The sequence below is a fragment of the Triplophysa dalaica genome, chromosome 22 (assembly GCF_015846415.1).
Source record: "Triplophysa dalaica isolate WHDGS20190420 chromosome 22, ASM1584641v1, whole genome shotgun sequence".
NCBI classification, from domain to species: domain Eukaryota; kingdom Metazoa; phylum Chordata; class Actinopteri; order Cypriniformes; family Nemacheilidae; genus Triplophysa; species Triplophysa dalaica.
This window is the reverse complement of record NC_079563.1, coordinates 18,716,422-18,734,852: the sequence shown is the minus strand read 5'-3', so window position 1 is coordinate 18,734,852 and position 18,431 is coordinate 18,716,422. Positions and strand designations below refer to the sequence as shown.

At 40.9% G+C, this 18,431-nt stretch overlaps 1 protein-coding gene across 2 annotated transcripts; it reads right to left on the bottom strand.

Annotated features, from left to right (window-relative positions):
* Positions 1–721: 721 nt before the first annotated feature.
* Positions 722–18,020, bottom strand: rfx3 (regulatory factor X, 3 (influences HLA class II expression)). 2 transcript variants are annotated; one of them, XM_056736688.1, is made up of 17 exons: positions 17,855–18,020; positions 11,296–11,420; positions 9,925–10,016; positions 8,937–9,204; positions 8,176–8,250; positions 7,320–7,501; positions 7,108–7,227; positions 6,836–6,960; positions 6,634–6,746; positions 6,439–6,554; positions 6,040–6,194; positions 5,767–5,864; positions 5,521–5,670; positions 5,204–5,412; positions 4,896–5,049; positions 4,745–4,787; positions 722–4,519 (listed from the first exon to the last, which is right to left on the bottom strand). In XM_056736688.1, the coding sequence occupies exons 2-17, from the start codon at positions 11,413–11,415 to the stop codon at positions 4,242–4,244; spliced, it is 2,298 nt and encodes a 765-aa protein (XP_056592666.1). In that variant the 5' UTR covers positions 11,416–11,420; positions 17,855–18,020; the 3' UTR covers positions 722–4,241. The 2 variants fall into 2 exon arrangements, with proteins under 2 accessions (XP_056592666.1, XP_056592667.1); XM_056736689.1 differs by lacking the exon at positions 8,176–8,250.
* Positions 18,021–18,431: the final 411 nt, after the last annotated feature.

The window sequence follows — 18,431 nt, the reverse complement described above, 5'->3', positions numbered from 1 at the left end:
TATTTTAGATATTTAAAAAAATATTTGAACGTGTTTCAGGCATCTGTTTGTATAATCTGCTGCGTGCTTGATACACATGTGGAAAGGATTTTTTTTAAATGCCACTTTAATTTAATTCAGTAATTTGTTTATATTCTATTTCATTTCAGGAGGTATTCACCAAACAGTTCAAGGAACAGTTCACCAAAAAAAATCGTATTTATTCACCATCGATTTGCTCCAAGTCTGTATACATTTCTTATTTCTGATGTACACGTAGAAAGATATTTGGAAGAATGCTTATAACCTTTCCTGTAGCTCAGTGGTAAGAGCATGGTGTAAACAATCCAAGGTTGTGGGATTACAAATACTTGGAAACAAAATGTATAAGATAATGCAATGTAAGTGGCTTTGGATAAAAGCATCTGCCAAATGAATAAATGTGAATAACCAAACAGAAGAGGTAATTATAAACTAAATTAACTTTAATCTTTATTATCTTAACTGTGGAATTGAGTGATTAGTTTGAATCACGTAACATTATGTTTAAAGCGTTTCGGATTAAAGAGATTTTAGAGCTGCAGATTTTTTGTCAATAAACTTTTAGTTTACATCTCGCACAGCTGGACGATCCTTAACTGCATAACGTCACATGTTTAATAGTGAAACTGACCGTATACTGTATGTTTGGGTGAAATATGCCTTTGATTGAATTCCGTCACAATAATCTCACCAGCCTTCATTTCAACAAGAAAATGTTTATTAATTGAAAGACAAGCCACAAATTTAAGAAACAACACTAATAAGCTAGCCTGAGCTGAAGTCTGAAATATTCAGAAAAAACAAACTACATGTGTCTTGGATAATTCCTATATTTTCCTCATATTGACACACTAAAATGTTAATATATCATTTTATAAATATAAAAGTTCCCCAGTTTTGTTATCCTTCATGTAAAATACACAATACAAATCACTCTACACTTATTAGTTAGCTTTTACCAATTCTCAGAGGATATAATTTACTAAGAGGTCAATTGAAACAACACACAGAAAAGAAAAAAACACATATGTAGCCTACTGTATATGTAAGGTACATCATCCAAATCCATAGAGAGGGGAAAGAATAAAAATAAAATAAAAATCACAATTTACACTTTCAAACATATTCGCATTAAACCGCTGAAAAGTAAGGGACTGTAAATAAATATCCTTCCATTTTCTCGTTATTTACACGTAGGACATGTTTTCTCAGAGTATCACGATGCTTGTGCTTGAACGCGCTACAGCAGGCCATGACTCACTACGTAAACAGTCACATGGCACTTAAAATATTCCTCAAAATAAAAAAAAGAGAAAAAAACAAGCGTTTCACTCTGCGTACAATAGAAAGGAAAGAACGTCTTGATGACAATGATAGTGCAGCTCGTACAGTTCACGTCACCAGCAGGTGAAGTTTGGGTGCCTTTAAACTGGTATGTGCATATGTGTCATAGGTGAGTGTGGCGGGCCGGGAGACGTGCGCTGAAGGTCCGTCTGTTTGTTGGCTTGTACTGGTTCTGGAGGTCTGAAATTAAAGGCACTGTATTCTCTCATCCATGAAGCTGCCCTTTCGCCCGGCTGCGTTAACTCAGGGGGTTGATATGTTGTTCATATCTGTCATTTACTTGGAAAGCCTGCAGTGATGTCCAGAGTTGCAAATGTTCAACCAGGATTTCAATTTCGGAGGTGGCCGAGCCAAATTCCGCGACTTGGTACAAACAACAAGTACAGGTGTCCCTATGTGATGTACCAAGACTTTTCAAAATGTGAATCTTAATCTGTATTTTGGCAAAGTTCGAGTAGAAACAGGCATGTTATTTGAAATAAAAAAACTGTTCTAAACACACCGTTAAAAAACAAAAAAAAGGAAACAAAAAAGTACAGAGAAGCAACTTATAACATTGTAGCAGCACAAGAAAAGGCGCATGCAAGACCAAGAGCACTTTAAGTGTCATCACACAAGATCAAGACATCTAAGAAACTATCCAACAGTGAAGAGCTGTGTGCTCCAGGCACCAAAAGACAAAGAAAGCCAAGAAAGTAGAAATCAAATGTTGTTTTGTTAAGAAAACCACCTCAAATGATACCGAAACAATTACAGGTAAATCACAAAATCTCAGAAACAAGTTGCAGTTCCTTCACGGCAGGAAATCTTTAGTAACTGGTCATTACTGTTGAGAAGGTGACGTTGCAGTATGTTCCACACATTGCACAAAAATATAATCAATCTCATGATTATCAGTAACTTAGATGATTTTTCGAACAAAACGGCAACGAGTTTTCCTTTAAAGAAAATGTTGGATCCCTATCATACCATTAATAGAGATATTACAGCAGACATATTCATCTCTGTGAATGATTTCCCTCACAGTAAAAACAAGATTCATAATACAGGTGCATAAATCTAACAGCCTCCGTGCACAATAACAAAATAAACGAATCAAGTTTTAAACGTCAGTAGTCAAGAAAATAACGCTTCCAGTTCAACTGCAATTTTCCAGTGTTTTTCATTATAGGACAGCAATCGATTTGAGGTCAAGTACAAACAGTCAGTCCGAACGCTGCAGCTGACCTCATCAATAACATACACACTAATGGATGCCGTTTTCTTCAATCCAGCACTTAAGAGAAATGGAGTGTCTAGCCCAGCATCACGACCATCAGGTTAACATCCTCCTTTCCATTTCACAGTCATTAAAAAGCAAACAAAACTAAACAAACAACAACCTATCACCAAACAAAACACCACCCTTGACCATAAGCTATACATGCAGGTTAAAAACAAACCGTATGATTCATGTAATCATATATTTCTATACCTATATATAGATATTTCTATGGTAGCGTATCAACTTTTGGTCCACAATACAAATATTCACTTTTTTTGTAGGGGGATCAGCAGATATGAATTTCAAATCGTGACAACATGTGGGCCAGCAAGGATCAAACACAATTGTAGACGTCTGGACTCGCTCTGACGGAGACCATGGACGCCAGTATGAGGTAGGGTGACACGATTTACACACACACACACACACACACACAATCAAACGGCAAACACTCCAGCAACGTTCAAATCAATTCAAGCTCTCACATATGGACAAATGCACACATGCCTTCACTAGACTCCAAAGGCAAACGACACAACAGGTCTGGACAGGGAGCAACAGACACGTGTTACAGCACAAGCAGAACCTCCTTCCTGAGTTTCCACGCGAGTGCTCAGTATCACACAGCAATAACCACTTACTGTATATCAGAGCACAAATCCAGCCACAGTCCACGGCGATAAACTCCAGAGCCAAATGTCTAGACGGGACTATGAATATTCTCTGACGATGTGGTTAACGATCCAAACCGAACGACCTCCTCACTGTCGCATTAGCGGTCTAGATAAAACAAAAAGCTGTTGTTTGGGTTAAGGCACTACGTTGAACCCGAGGTACATAAAATCCCTGACATTCACTCTGTTCTGCAATATCGCACCGGTGTGAGAGCCAACAGAGCTTCAGAAAGGCCCAGGACAGCCGGTCGTCTCTCACTCGTGTTTTTTGGTCCGATCTGTAAAAATCTCCTAGAGCCACGACACAGTTTGTACATGCAGCATATATGTACAATGAGAAAATTCCTCTTGAATCGACCAAACGGCGAAGTCTACAAACAGAAGGCAATTGGAAACACTCAGACTCCAGAGTACAGAAGGTTAAAAGGCGAGCTCATTATGTTGGGTACGCTTGTCTAGCCTGCTTCTATCATAGCAGCACAGTTACACAGCGAGACTTTTTAACTCTAACCAAACAGCAAACACTTCAACAGCAAGCGACATTTGGCCAATTAGGTAATCTAAACAAACTGTAAACAATGATCAGTACAAAACAGAGAAGTAATCAATATTGACAAGCCAAATGGTATTTTTCAGAATTCTCTTGTGGAACTAGTGGCTTGGATTTGAGTTCTGGGTCCTATAAACGCGAGGGCTTCAAACATTACAATCAGCATCTCTTCACATCTTCAAGTTGATTCACTTCGTTTAGTTCTGTCGAACTTTGCAGTTGACCCACCACAGGGCTTCAGATGGGCCGGACCGAAGCAGCTGTGCATCGACATTGTGTTTCTGTAATTTAAAACAATCCTTGCCAAGGATGAGAAGGGATGTCCTGCAGACAGACAGAGATTGTAGTGAGAGAGACAGAAAGCGAAGGGAGAGGTGAGAAACGCCGTTCACACCGAGGCGTATGTGTTTCCCACACTGCCGCAGTGGCGGATGGTGCTGGTTCCAGTTGAGCTGAGGATGTGCTCTGTGTGATTGCCAGCGGTTTGGGGCAAAGAACCCAGCATGCTGGGCTGGACCACTCCCACCACCGCGCTGCTGCCGTCTTCCAACGCCCCCAGCTGTAGCACCTGGATTACCTCCGTCTCGGCCTTCTCTCTCTTGGCGAGCGGCTCGTCGGATTCCTCGAGCTCCTCGTCCAAGTCACTGTCCATCTCGCTGATCTCGTCTGTCAGGAAAAAGAATAAGTATGGTGACACGCTCAACAATGTTCGATTCAACAGGTCAACATTGCCACCAAGGCTGTAGACAAGAGGTCGCATTTTGGGCTTTGCAGTGTTTCCGACAGAGCAGTGTGTGGAAGTGTTTCTTAGTGGACTACTGCTGCGCTTAAGTGGCTTTTAATTAGGCGACACAAGGTCTCTGCTAGAAGTCCGAGCTTTTGGGGTCTTACCTTTGTCAATGTTGGCAGGCGACATATTGTTCAGGTCTTGAAACTGGAATAGCAACACAAAGAGACGACGATTATAGAGAAAGACTGACTTAATTTCTTTCATTGCTCATGCTGGGCTTCGCATGCACCAGGCCATAAAGACAGTATTTACCTCTCCCATAACTCCAATGGCCGTATCTCCAGTTGCCTGGGCGACGCGGTGTTCCACCAGGTAGAACATGTATTCGTCATACAGCAGACGGATCAGGTGAAAAGAGCCAAAACTGGCTGCGCTGCGGAGGGTCAAATCTCTGATGACCATAGAGCTGTGACGAGTCAGAAAAAGCAAGAACATTTAAGAGATGAAGATGAGCACCAGACTCTGTCTTGTGGCAAGAGTTTAGTTTGTTTGACTGACGTGAAATCACGCATTTAATGTAAAAGCTTGAAACAACCATGGAAAAACAATATTTTTCTTGCCTATAGAAGGACCACTTGAGCAGGAACTGCCGTGCAGCTTTAGGGAGGCTGGGCTGATCTTCGTATGGTTTGAGAACTTGAGTGACCACATTATCCAGCCAAGCTGCCCACTGTTCCAAGGAGCCCTGCTGCTGAAGGGTGGCTTTGAAATCCTGTTCTAGACGCTGGACGACCCCCTCTTCACACTGACACACCCACGATGCCTGTTCCTGTAGGTCATCAACACACAGGTCTTCTGATTAACATCATGTCGAAGCTTGCAGCGTCGAAGCTCTTTGAAACTCTACAGAAAGGAAGCCACAGAGAACGTGACATACCTGCACATTGGCGAAGTCCACACGGTTAAGGTCGCTGAGCATCTGGTTTATCTGGGAGGTGTTCTGCAAGACGGCACGAGCCGCCTGCGCAAGATGATTCAGAGATGTGTATCTACGGAGGGTCTGAGCGAAGGCACTAACAGCTGAAACCTGCAAGAGAAGACCGACTCAACACTACTGGTGTTTTTGAACAGGTTTCGTGCATTGGTTACAACTCAGTTAAGACTGGTGAAACACCACACTGACCTTGGTTTGGATCATCCTCTGGGGAATACTGCTCATGGCGTTGGTGAGCCATCCCTCAAGGCTTTTGGCAAAATTACGGATGGCTTGAGTCAAGGCACCTGAGTAATGAGAAGGTATAGAATGAGATGACACACAAGACCAGATTTCTTGGGTCCCAAAAAGAGGCCTTAACATACAACCCTGAAGAAATAACTGAAATATGTGTGTGTGTAATACTTTGTGATCAAAACTTCAGAGAGAGCTCTTACACTGTGGGAGAATAGAAAGACTCACTAGGAATAGGTCTCAGAACATCAGGGATAAGGATTTCCACAAGGGCCTGATACATGAGGTGATCACAGACATTCATCCACTTCAGGACCGCCTCATTCTGGCAGAGCAGGATCAGTTGGGCCCTCGGCAGACGGCCCTCGATTTCACTTATTCCACTGCACAAGATTTATTGCAATGTAAATATCTGCTTGATCTTCTGGTTAAGACTTAACATTGCTGACTTAGGGGCGATTCACATTTAGCATCTTTTGCGCATGCAAATTCATTATTTAAAATGTAGACTCATGGCAGACATTTGTGTAGCCGCCGCATCGAGGAGTTAATCATTTTTCCAATTGTGTTTTCCAAGCAGTTTTAGACACGAAATGTGAATCGCCCCAAAGAAGGCCAAGGTCAAACCTGTTTTCTGTAATGGTTACGCCCTCTATTGAATTGGAGGGAGAATAGCGCCAGAAAGTCTGCCACAAATTCTCTATGAGATTGAATTGAAGGTTGACCACCACGTCCAAAATAGCCTGCAGGGGAAAACAGAACAACTTTAATTTAACAAGCTCCAATGTGAAGTGATCGCAACGGACTTCCTGAATGCCTAACCTCGCAATGTTCTCTGTACAGCGTCTGAAGGGCTTTGGAATCCTCTGAGGTGATGCCCTCCACAGGCTCTCCGAGGTCAATTTCAACAAACTCTGGCAGAGCCCTGGAGGCATCTAAAGGAGCACACAGTGGGGTTGAAAAATGCACAGCTAAAACCTTGAACGTGTGCTAACTTTCTTCAGCGATTAAGCTTTATTAGTACCAAGGTACTGCTGATGTTGCTGACTCTGAGCAATGAAGCTCTGCTCTGCAGCGCTGGGTGTGTGCTGGCCACTGCTGGAGAAGCTGTCCCCTGTCACACCATCAACCTTCTGCACTGGCTTGAATCTAGAAATAGGACAGAGAGATGGTACCTCATGAGGGACTCTAGAACTCTGTACATAGCCAGCATAATGCAGAACGCTAAATCCTCAAGAAACACATCAGAGACCCGAACTAAAACTCATAAGCACAATAAACACAGCATGAGAATACCTCTGCTTCTGTTGGACGGGTTGCTGTCTCAGTGCCATGTACTGCATGTCCTCCTGCAGGCGGTTCAGTGGGGAGTCTGGCTTTACACGAATCCCATAATAGTGGTACTTGGAGTTCCCTCTGAATTCAAGGAAACAACGAAACTGCTGAATTTACACAGAACAGGACGGCGTTGGACGTGTCAGTGTGAAAGCCGGAGGGGGTGAGTTTACCGGGTGCCCAAGCGGCGAGTGCGCAGTCCCATGAAGATGGAGCGGATGAGTTTCCCAAAGGAAGCAGCATTGACGGGGTCGAGCTTCTGCTCTTGACAGTGGCGTAGGTAGTGATTGTAGAGGGTGGAGCGGGGCAGACTGACGCCCTCTGCTGTCTCATAGTTGTCCAGTAACCATTGCAGCTGTAGAGAAGTGAGAGATATCTGCATCAGTCGTCCAGACAAGATCCCATCAATCTAATGTTCACAACTGTTCAAAAATAGAGCGCTCAAATATTCACTATACTGTATTTATTCATGATCGGTTTTGGGTGTAACAGGCTACTTAGTAATTAGTTACTGTAATTTAATTACTTTTCCCTTGAAAAAGTAAAAATAAGGGATTACTCTTATTTTTTCTGTAATGTAAATACAGTTACTTCTAAAGTAACTTACTTTTTCAGAGTAACACTGTTCGTGACATATATTAATAATCCATTTTGTATTAAAACTCCATGCTTATACAGACTTTCGCAGATAACTGTACATATATTAAACATGTTTGAAAGAATGAAAGTAGAAACATATTTTTAACGATTAGTTCAAATCTAAAGCAATCAACATTATTCGTCTGTCTTAATGTTTGACTGACCTGTGCTAACTCCGGTCAACAGTCAAAACGCAGGCGAGTGGATAAATGACAAATACAACTGTACAAAACTAAACAGCATTGGCCCACACAGTTTATCTTATAAAACACGAGATAAGAGGTAGAGAGACAGTCTGCCATAGAGACAAGAAAAGCGTAAAGTACCGAAGCAGGCAGCTCGGAGACGGGCAAAGCGAAGCTGTGCATGGTTGTCATGGTTACAACTTACATGGCTGTTGAGCAGCGAACTCCTCTGACTGGACAAACCTTCAGACTTTTGAAGCGTCTCAATCGCCATTTCAATCTAATAGACCAAAGAGCAAAAGAATAAGGTAGAACGAAACAAAACAGAGAGAAAATAAATCAAACGAAGGCTGTAGCGACAGAGAGATGAGCAGCAGAGAATGACCCGTCTACAGCACCCCAGCCACCAATCACACACAGCGGACACTCACTGTCGTCCAATCACAAGTTTACACAGCATAACAGGGAATATGGTTTACACCCAGATTTATGCAAGTACTACCAAATCCCACCACCAGTAGCCTCAGGTCAGATATACTGTAGGTCCCCCAGCAACATTTCATTCATAATGAGATTGATTTGTCAGGGTCAGAGGTTGCCACTTAAAAAACTCCCCTGGCAATAAAAAGTGTGAGGCTTGTTTTTCTTTATTATAGCATCAAATATGCCATGTTGATTTATAGATAACAGCTTATACTGTATAACTATTAACATTAAGTGTTAATTCATTCATTAAAGTAGATCATAGTCATTCACATAAATGATGTTATACATACTGTGTTGAAAGAAAAAAGAAACAGGCTCTCTGATTTGTCAATTAGTGAAAGAAAATGATTCATCAATTATTACTAATCGTTTTGATTTCTGACCCAGCCATCTGGTTTCATCACGGACCTATAAAAGATAATAAGCCGTATGTTTGTGTGTCCTGACACGATCTGATCAGATGGGGCGTGACTGACTCACCGTGGCGGGGGAGGCCCTGGTGCTCTGAGCTGCAGTGTGAGGGGAGGAGCCATCCATGGAGTTTCCTCCAATCAGATAAGCTCCAGAGCTGCTGATGATTTGACCTCCTGACAGCCCCATGGCCAGAGCGCCGTTCCCGTTGCCGTTGTTGGACATGCTGTGTGTTGTTACCACGGTGCTCACCTGAGCCGAGCTGCCCTGCGTGTCGAAGTAGTTCCCAGCGCTGTTCTGGTTGTACAGCTGCGGCTCGGAGTAAGAATATGTCCGTCTATCAATAAAAGAAAACACTGTGTGATTCGGCTGCCAGTTGAAATGGTTTTTGACATTGATAAATTATATCGCAGCACAAGCTTTTCTTTAAGCGACTTGAAAAACATAATTAGTCGTGTCTTGATGCCTTTGCATCCTTTTAGCTTCAGGTGAGAGTGCTGTTTCCATGGAAACACAAATCACTAAAGCATAACTGTTTTCATAGAGAACATTGCTTTTGATTGCCATTCTGATACGTGCTTTCTCTTTTCGGCTGATGACATTTTATTTATAATAGCCAATTTACAAGATCGGAGCTTCATGCTGAGGGAAGTTTTAAATGTGAGAGATCCAAACGCTGTTGAGAGAAAAACACCAGGCAGCACTTAGGTGAGTTTCAGGTGGGCCGCAGGTAAATTTCTGAAAGTGAACGTTTCTTCGGGAAGAAGAAAGCTCTCCGCCCTTTCATGGCAAGAACTGATCGATACGTGTGGTCATTTTCAGGTGAGTGAACACGATCATCTCTCATGGATGCTCAGGTGCCCTCGGAGGAACACATTTTACTGACAGAGCAGCGGGTGGGTACAACACACCAGACAAACACAACTGCTTGTGGGCTTTTCACGAAAGTCTATGTCTGAGCAACGCTTTTTCTACAACAGCATGCAAGACTGCAGGTTCAGGTCAGGAAATGAGCTTTTACATGTTACTGATAAATAAAACAGAATGAGATACTTACATGGTTCCATTGGTGTAAACGCTGTTGTTTTCCTCTTGAACATACTGCACCTGTGCCTGATACACATGCTGGACCTGTTGAACAGTCTGCGCCTGTAACCACACAACACACGCCATCACACTGACAGACAATAAATACAGGCTCTCAAATATATATTCGGCCGGATCTCCAGCAAAAATCACACGTAAGAGAAGTCAAATTGCTTTTCATCAATAAAACTTTTCAGGATAAATACAAATGCGATACTCAAAACAAATTACCTTTCAACATCGCTCAATCAACATTAAGACATGTCTCATGACTTTTTTTAATGAGACAGCGTATGCAGAAACGTCTTAAGATTTGTCAACAAGTTATTATAACTGTGCTCTTATTCGTTTCTTCTTTCATTACTAAACAAATCTTTTATTCAATAAAAATGTTTTAGAAATGGATAACTTTGACTAAATAAAGAAGAAAAATCAGCCGGTTAGCCCAGAATAGATTCAATACTTCTTAAAAAGCATCTCATAGTATGACCTCAAGAAGCTGCTTGACAAAATAGTAAATACCAAGAGAACATTTCAGCAAACAAATGGTTACTACACTGCAGATGCTAAAATATAAATTGATTTATTCTTTAAGTTATATTTGTGAAATTCTTGTTTTGATGATGAGTTAGTATTTTCTGACTTTGATTCTTAAATATGGAACCTAAACCTTTCCACTGTAGTGTGTATGGGTCAAAGACGTTAAGATTTCTCCATCAAAAGAAATGTACAAAAGTGATTTTATGTCCATAGAAAGCACATTAAATGTAAATACATGTCTACTTTATGGTTTTAAGTTTTTGGAGAATAAAACGTCAAAATGTGGCTGAAATGATGTTACATGTCATTCAGTGTTACACAATACTTATGTACAAATTCAAACAACTAGCTTATTCTGACTTGTACGTATTAAATTATATAAAAGAATAAGGGAGCATATTACCTTTTATTGTGCTTCAAATTAGTAAAAAATCTCACTGACAAAACCCAGTGCCACCATAGTGGCAACACATTTTGTTTTATTACAACTAAATAGCATTAGGAGTGAAAGTAATAAGCCTTTTAATAAGTCATAAATAGATTTTTGTTGTGAATATGCCTGACAAGATTGTTACAGAGAATGACATTTAAGTGGGCGTCTTCTGTAAATCAGGGAAAAATGTATGATATTAATGTTTTGCTCAGAAAAACAAAAATGCAATTATATTAAACAGAAAACTTTTCCTTTATTTTTAACAACAACTATTTAAAGCACCATTACACTGATGTTTCTATGCTTTAACTCTTTTTCGTCTTTGACCATTATGTACTCATGAAGAAGTGGTAGAAGCGCATGTATCACCTGTTGCTGGATGGGTACCTGAGACGCCACCTGCTGCGCGCTGACCGCAGGCTGCACAGGCACGCTGGTCTGGAGGGGCACATTGGACGCGGAGTCAGCGCCTGCCTCTGGGGTCTGCATGGCGCCTGAAACACACAGCGAAACCTTTTACATCCATTCAACGTCATCAGTCTGTTAAATACAGTACGCAACCAAAAGTCAACACAATTTGAAGCATATTGGCCTCGACTGAATCTCATAAAACTCTATGATGTACCTTTTGTCAGAGTTTAACCTGTGCAGGATAAATCATTTGATCAAATCACTAACCCAGAGCAATACTAATACTAGTGATGCTTGCCTTAGCAAACCCAACCAATAAAACCCCATCACATGGGCCCTTTCTAAATAACAGAAGATCATTAGGTAAACGCACTGAAAGATCACTTCCTGTGAGATTTGTATACTTGAACATTTAAGTGTTCTGACGTGGATGAAGTTTACTATATGTGCTGTGTGTGAGATGAGTCAATGACTGGAGAATGCCGCCCGTGTCCACGGCAATAAATGAAGTTAATATTTAATGGTCTCTGTGGGTTTCTCCCTCCGTCCCTACAAGAGATAGGTGTCGAGAATTCACAGCTAACGTTCCTCTTCAATTAATCGCGAAACAATCTTAAATGAACAAAACATACAAATACGTTTTCACATGAGAACAGCTTGCGTTGGTTTTTTTCTTTCGATAGCCGTAACGCAGCGCATAAACAAGCCCAGCGTACGCCGGCTAAAAGTTTCCATGAGCAGGTCTCTCCAGGTTAATTACCCCCGTGTCTCCTGACAGACCTGCATTTCTCCCCAGAGGTCTCCGGTCACCTCCTCTTCCTCTGTTCCTCATTTACCTGAAGGGTGCAGGTGGTGTTGTGTTCACTTCACCTCCCCCTCAGCACTAAACGTCTGATTACCCAGCATTCCTGCCTCACACACATAATCACAGCCATTTCCAATGAACACGCTAATGAGTCAACAGACTTGGTCTGGATATTGGTGTGATCTGGAACAAGGCTATAATATTGAAAGGAACGTTGTGTGCCCTGTAGATGGCTGTGGATTTTCTGATGTTGTCCTTTATTACATGACTGAGCATAACCGTTGGATTACGCCAACATTTAAACACACAACATCGTCTTAATAAATACAAAAATCCACCAGAATGCTTCATTAAACAGACTAACTAAACACCGGTTCTGCAACTTGCTTCAAGCAAGTTTGCAATTGACAAATGCTGCCAAAGATGTGGATTTGCAGTGTAAGCCCTTAAATGACTTGTTCTGCTTATAAATATGCCAGCAAATCTGAGACATGATGTGACTTATGATTGTGATATCAGCCATTAGTTCAACGCTTCCTTTCAAAGTCGAAATCACTGGTAAAATCTACATTTATTGCTAGACACTCGGAGGTTTGACAGGCCTGTTGTAATCCTCAAAAAAGATTAAATTGAGTATGCAAAAATGATGAACCTAATTAAATTGACATTTAAGCTGCGTCTGAATTCGCTCACTTGTTCACTCGTGCACTATTCCCTAAATAATGAATGCTAAATAGTCCACTATATGGGGAAGAAGTGAGTGAAAATGAGTGACAATTTAGGACGCTGACGTAATATATCCTGCGTCTGACAGTACGGTCGCGGTCGTTCATCATAACGCTTATATAACACCTGTGTGGGTTTATGGGTTGTTTTGTAAAATGGTCAAGTTCATTTTTAATTATTCACCACGTTTATTGTAGGCTATTCATTTTTAATAAAGAGAACAAAACAAATGTTTTCACATTTATTAAGTTTAATAAAATTACTTGATATATTTAAAATAAAACACTGCTATAGCGTTTATATGTACATTTGTGGCATTAACGGTCACTCTCCTCCAGCTCATTCTAACCAGACGGTTGATTCGCGTTATATTATGGGAATTATGAGTGAGCGAGTGTATGCTCAAAATCAGAATGCATTATGGGTAAAAAGTAGTAAACAAATGCAGGAAATTAGTCGTTTACTCAGAATTCGGACAACACTACAAAACAGCGGACACTTGATATAGTGCACTATATAGGAGATGGGGGGCGAAGTCAGACACAGCTTTAGCAAATTAAACATTGACACTTGTCTTGTTCAGCCCAAGTCATTTTAATAATGCTGCCTATTATTGGGTAAAAGAAGTCCATGGCAATACATCTGAATGATTATTTTTGTCTATTCTCGCATATATTAATTACTGATAGATAAACAATACTCGTACAGTGCTGGGTCACCGCTCAATGTTCACTGTTCTAAGGCAAAGCAATAGATTATATTGTCTTAACCCCACCTGCTCCCTATGGCTGTGTATAAACAGGCACCTGTCTGAATAAGCCCCCCCACCCCCAGCTGACTTCACCTCCTCTTATTCATCGACTCCCCTGTGGCCCACTTAAACTCAGAGCTCCGCTGAACAACTGCAGCCTCCAAAGCCGAAGGGTAACAAAGGCCCAAGAGGAGGGCAAGACTCGCTCTCTCTACCCCCCACACCCCTCTGACCGACAGAGAGTGACGAGTCAAACATGTTTACATATCACAGCATCGATATACTGACAGATCTGTATATCTGTCAAGTTGTTAAATAACTGTGTTACGTGATTAGTACAATCATTGTGTAGACGGTTTCATCTTAACAACATAAACAAACGTTACTGCGCATGCGTACTGCCAACTAAATGTCCGGTTCACGTTAAAAAACAATAGAGTGCCTGTAGATTATTTCTGATAACAATCAAAAGAAACCGAGAAGAACCGATTCTTGGCTAAACTTGTCTCTCCAATATTTTGAATTAAGATGCGATGCCAAGCTCAACCGCTAGATGTTAGTGTACCATAGGGTTTATTTAAATGCGACCAAACTACAGAACCCATTCAAAGATATGTATTTAACAAAATAAAATTACATATCGTTTATTTAATACAATCATTATACAATAAAATAATAATATTCATTAATATAACATAACATAACTTAAATCAATATAAATAGTTATATTAGACAATAGCCAGATATCGACATACAACAATTGAAAAACCCCATGTCATTCGACATGACCACTGTTGTGTTTATCCAAAAATCTCATCAATTTCTGATTGTACATCTACATTCAAACAAAAATAGTGCTATAGTGTATATAGAACCATATTTTGGAGCTTCAGTGGTTCTTTGGGTTCTATATAGAACCACTGAAGAACCATACAGGGGCTTATCAGGTTCCTTATAAGGAGTACAATAAAGCACCTAAGTCACCCCAAAGAACCTCTGAAGAACCACTGAAGCACCAAGACATGGTGCTATATAGCACTAAAAGCTGTCCCCCATATGATTACGAACAAAGAACCATTTTTAGTGCTTTATAGCACCATTTTTCTTTAGAGTTTATATTTATCACCTGCCAGAATGATTTAAAAACACAAAATAAAAATAGTCTCTTGATTAATCTTAATTAAAAAAACTTAAGGCTTTGAAAGATTTTGTCCGTACATTTTCCACCCACACACGTGTAAGCTACGAACCTCAATGGGTTTAGCTTGAAATGGATATGAATTATTTACTCAATCAGTATCTCTTAAAGAGATTGGAAAGGCAACGGGATACTGCCGACAGGTGGCACAGCCCCGTTTCAACTCTATACCTGACGGTAGGTAAGTGGTAATGTGAGCTGATAACTAGCGCTTTCTGACATCCAGTCCTCATGGTTTGGTCATTAACAACGTAGCTCAGAGAAGGAAAAGTCATGAAATAAGCCTTAAGCTTTGGACCCTAGAGAAGCACCTGGAATAACACGTTGAACTTCATTAGTTGGATGGTTTGTGTATGTTCGCAGAAAAACGCTGTATAGATTACCATCAAAACTCAAACAGGTGACATTAAATCTGTGTTTATTCCAAAAACATGTGCATTTTGTACTGGAGCATTAATGGCTTAATAAAGCTGCTTAGATGGAGTTATCCCATGCTGCATAGATCAGGTAGCTCCACTAAGCACATGTCAGGTCTTTTCCAGCATCTCACGGTACCACACCTGTTCCTCAGCGCATAATGAAGACAACAGGTGAACAGAGACGGCACGGCATCTCACAGAGGAACCTGATGCAATTCTGAGAAACCCTCAGCGATTTGTTTAGGTGGCGAGGCTCGCACAACAAAACCTTCAGCAGAAGTGCTTTGGAATATCAGGAATAGGTCACATTTCTGCACCTCCTTGAGATGGTGGTTCTCAAACTTGGGGTCCCAAGATGGATCCAGGGGGCCACAGATATTCTGGCATTTTTTCAATTTATCATACATTTTAGAAATAAACCACCAACCAAAAGAATTGATGTTTTAACATTGTGTATATGTTGTTGGTGTAGTTAAAATTCTAAGTTTAAGATTATAGGTATTTTTTGAAAGGGGCCATGAAGCGATGCACCCAACACAAAAGTTTGAAGACCACTGCCTTAAGAGACGACGAAACAGATGTTTCTAAAACTGACATTGTTACTGTCACAGGAAACCAGAAACATAGACCAAGAAAACTCAGAAGCTTGATTCAGACCATAGCTTACTGTAGTGAAAGAACGTGTGATGTTCAGTCCAAAATGTTTATTCTAATAAATTCAATGTAAAACAGACATGCATTACAGATGTAACATCATTTTTTCACGTCATGTTGAATGTAATCTTGCAATGTTATTGACAAATTTTAATCATCCATCATTCCTTATGGCCATCAAACCTGTGCATCCCTTTACATTGGAATACACAGCAAACGTTGTGAAATACGTGAAGGATAAGACAGTACAAATTATGGCCCTTCACAAGAGCGGATGCAGAATTCCTCTAGTCTCATACAACTGAGAAGCAGGATTATAAAAACGGCCTTAATGTGATGTCGACACGAAATCAAGATGTCAGAATGAATGAGCCATTTCTTCCCTGCATGCAGTTTTCACGATAACACTTGTCAAAGACCTCAATGAACCGAAGCAACTGAGCAACACTGACAAACATTTATCAGCAGCATCACTGGAATATGATCTCGAAAGCATTCTCGTTCTCAACAGAGGAGGTCTGTGCTCCCAGCATTTTATCCATAGTAATAAGAATCAATAAAACCTCATGGCATGCCATTCAACCAGAAAAACAAATGAAAAAAATAAGACACTCCCAAACAAAAACTGTGCAAGAAAGCAGCGACTGCCTGCTGGCGATGATCACATCCAATGCAGAAAACATTCAGTAACTGAGGCTAGGACATAAATGTGCCAGTGTGCTTTGTTTTAAATGAATCTGGCTGGGTGTTAAGAGCATAGAAACAGATGGATTTTACACAGCTGTGCAAATAGCTAGTGTGATAACAAAGGTTGTGTCTAAAATAACAAACGAGAGCCTACCTAGACAGCATTTGGGCCATCATAAGCACATCCATCATTTGTGGCAAAACCTTCAGAGTTAACACTGAAAATGCAGTCAGGATAGGCAACTTGAACTAACTGTGCTTTTAAAGATGTAGACAGGTACCCCATTTATTATTTTTCCATTGTCTATAAGCAGAAATGCAGCATGAACCAATGATGCTATCTAGATAGGCAGCTCACTAGGGTTTTTATAGGAAGCCCCAAAAATACAATCTAGTGACTACGCCAGCAATGTTTCCATGATGCCCAAATAAACTGGTCCCCAAAACCTCCGTCTAGGTAGGCAGCTTACTAGGTTTTGAGACACAACCACAGAGGCTTTGGGCCAATAGCTTAGCAAGAGTAACTCCTGCTTTATAACAATAGAAGACAGACAGATAAACCTTTTTATGCTGCACTGCATCCCACTAAATCGCTCTTAAAATCCACGCGGCAGCATTAATCCACAGAAAACAAAAGTACGAAGATCCTACCGAAGAAAAAACCATTCCGATTCATTTACAGGCTAAATGAACGTCAGCATGAAGCTAATGTTAATGCAACACCCAGTCACTGAAAAGACCCGTTTTAATGTTTATATCCCACTGAACGAGCAAAAGCAAGAATAATACACGAAACGTTGCGTGAACTAACGCAACCGCATCTTATATTTACAAATCGCTTCCTTTCAGATCATGATGCTAATATTAGCCGCTTAGCAACACCTGCTTCGTGAGAAAACGATGCTGCGCTTCAATGAAACCCCGCTTTTGTCGACTGTTCCGCTCAGATATTTCACACATTTATTTGAGTATTGTTACACTTATGCATAGACACTATGTAAAGGTCGGAGGATGTCGTCTGCTCGTCGGGTTTAACACAATAAAGCAGATGAGCGGAGAACATCTGGACGCGGCGGATCAACGAGAACACAGCGAACCGTCAGAGAAAGAGCGAGCGTGACAAGAACGGCAGGCGAACACCGATTTAAGCCATTGAAACACACAATACGTCTAACACGACTCTAATAATGCAAAACAAACCACAAAACACAGACACAGCGCGGCGGTTAAACAGCGAACATGACTTTAAAGCAGCAGTTAATATTTTTAATATTCACCTGGACTAGTGTGAGGATGAGGATGGTAGGAAGGTGGTGTAAGGATGGAGCGGAGAGGAGGAGGTTGTTGTTGTTATTGTTGGTGGGTTACAGTCGCCAGGACTACGGTGACTATGGCGCTGCAGCTCAGGGCAACGGTTGCTATAAAGCTCGCCGTGCAACCGAACTTGACGCTGAAGAAAGAGGCGGGGTCAGGGACGGGTGTATGTAAAGCGCAGAGAGAGGGGCGGAGCTACCGATGACTGAAATATCTCAAACTGAGGTAAACGGGACGTTACATAGGTCACAAACCTCCAGTATCTTTGTAGATGTCATCATTTCGAGTGTATTTTGTTTCTGTGATGAGGATAGTAAGAAAAAAATATTTGACAAAAGTCTTCATATCGGCTGAACAAAATCATGTCGGTTTTTCTTATTATAGGATAGTTGACAATGTTATTCCCACCGACGTTACGTGAGAAAACAACGCAATTTGTATGACTGTATTTGTAAAGCGCGAATGTGTGGGCGGGGCTTCACCGGCGATTTGAGAGGAGGCGGAGTTACTCGGTCATGTTTATATAACACAAAAAAATGA

What these genes read in the sequence shown, in the direction of transcription:
- rfx3 (XM_056736688.1), bottom strand. Translation starts at nt 11,415, where the DNA reads ATGCAGACCCCAGAGGCAGGCGCTGACTCCGCGTCCAATGTGCCCCTC. An exon ending in CCCGTCCAACAGAAGCAGAG is followed by an intron (nt 6,961 to 7,107) that starts GTATTCTCATGC and finishes TCCTATTTCTAG; the next exon opens with ATTCAAGCCAGTGCAGAAGG. An exon ending in CCATTGGAGTTATGGGAGAG is followed by an intron (nt 4,788 to 4,895) that starts GTAAATACTGTC and finishes TTGCTATTCCAG; the next exon opens with TTTCAAGACCTGAACAATAT.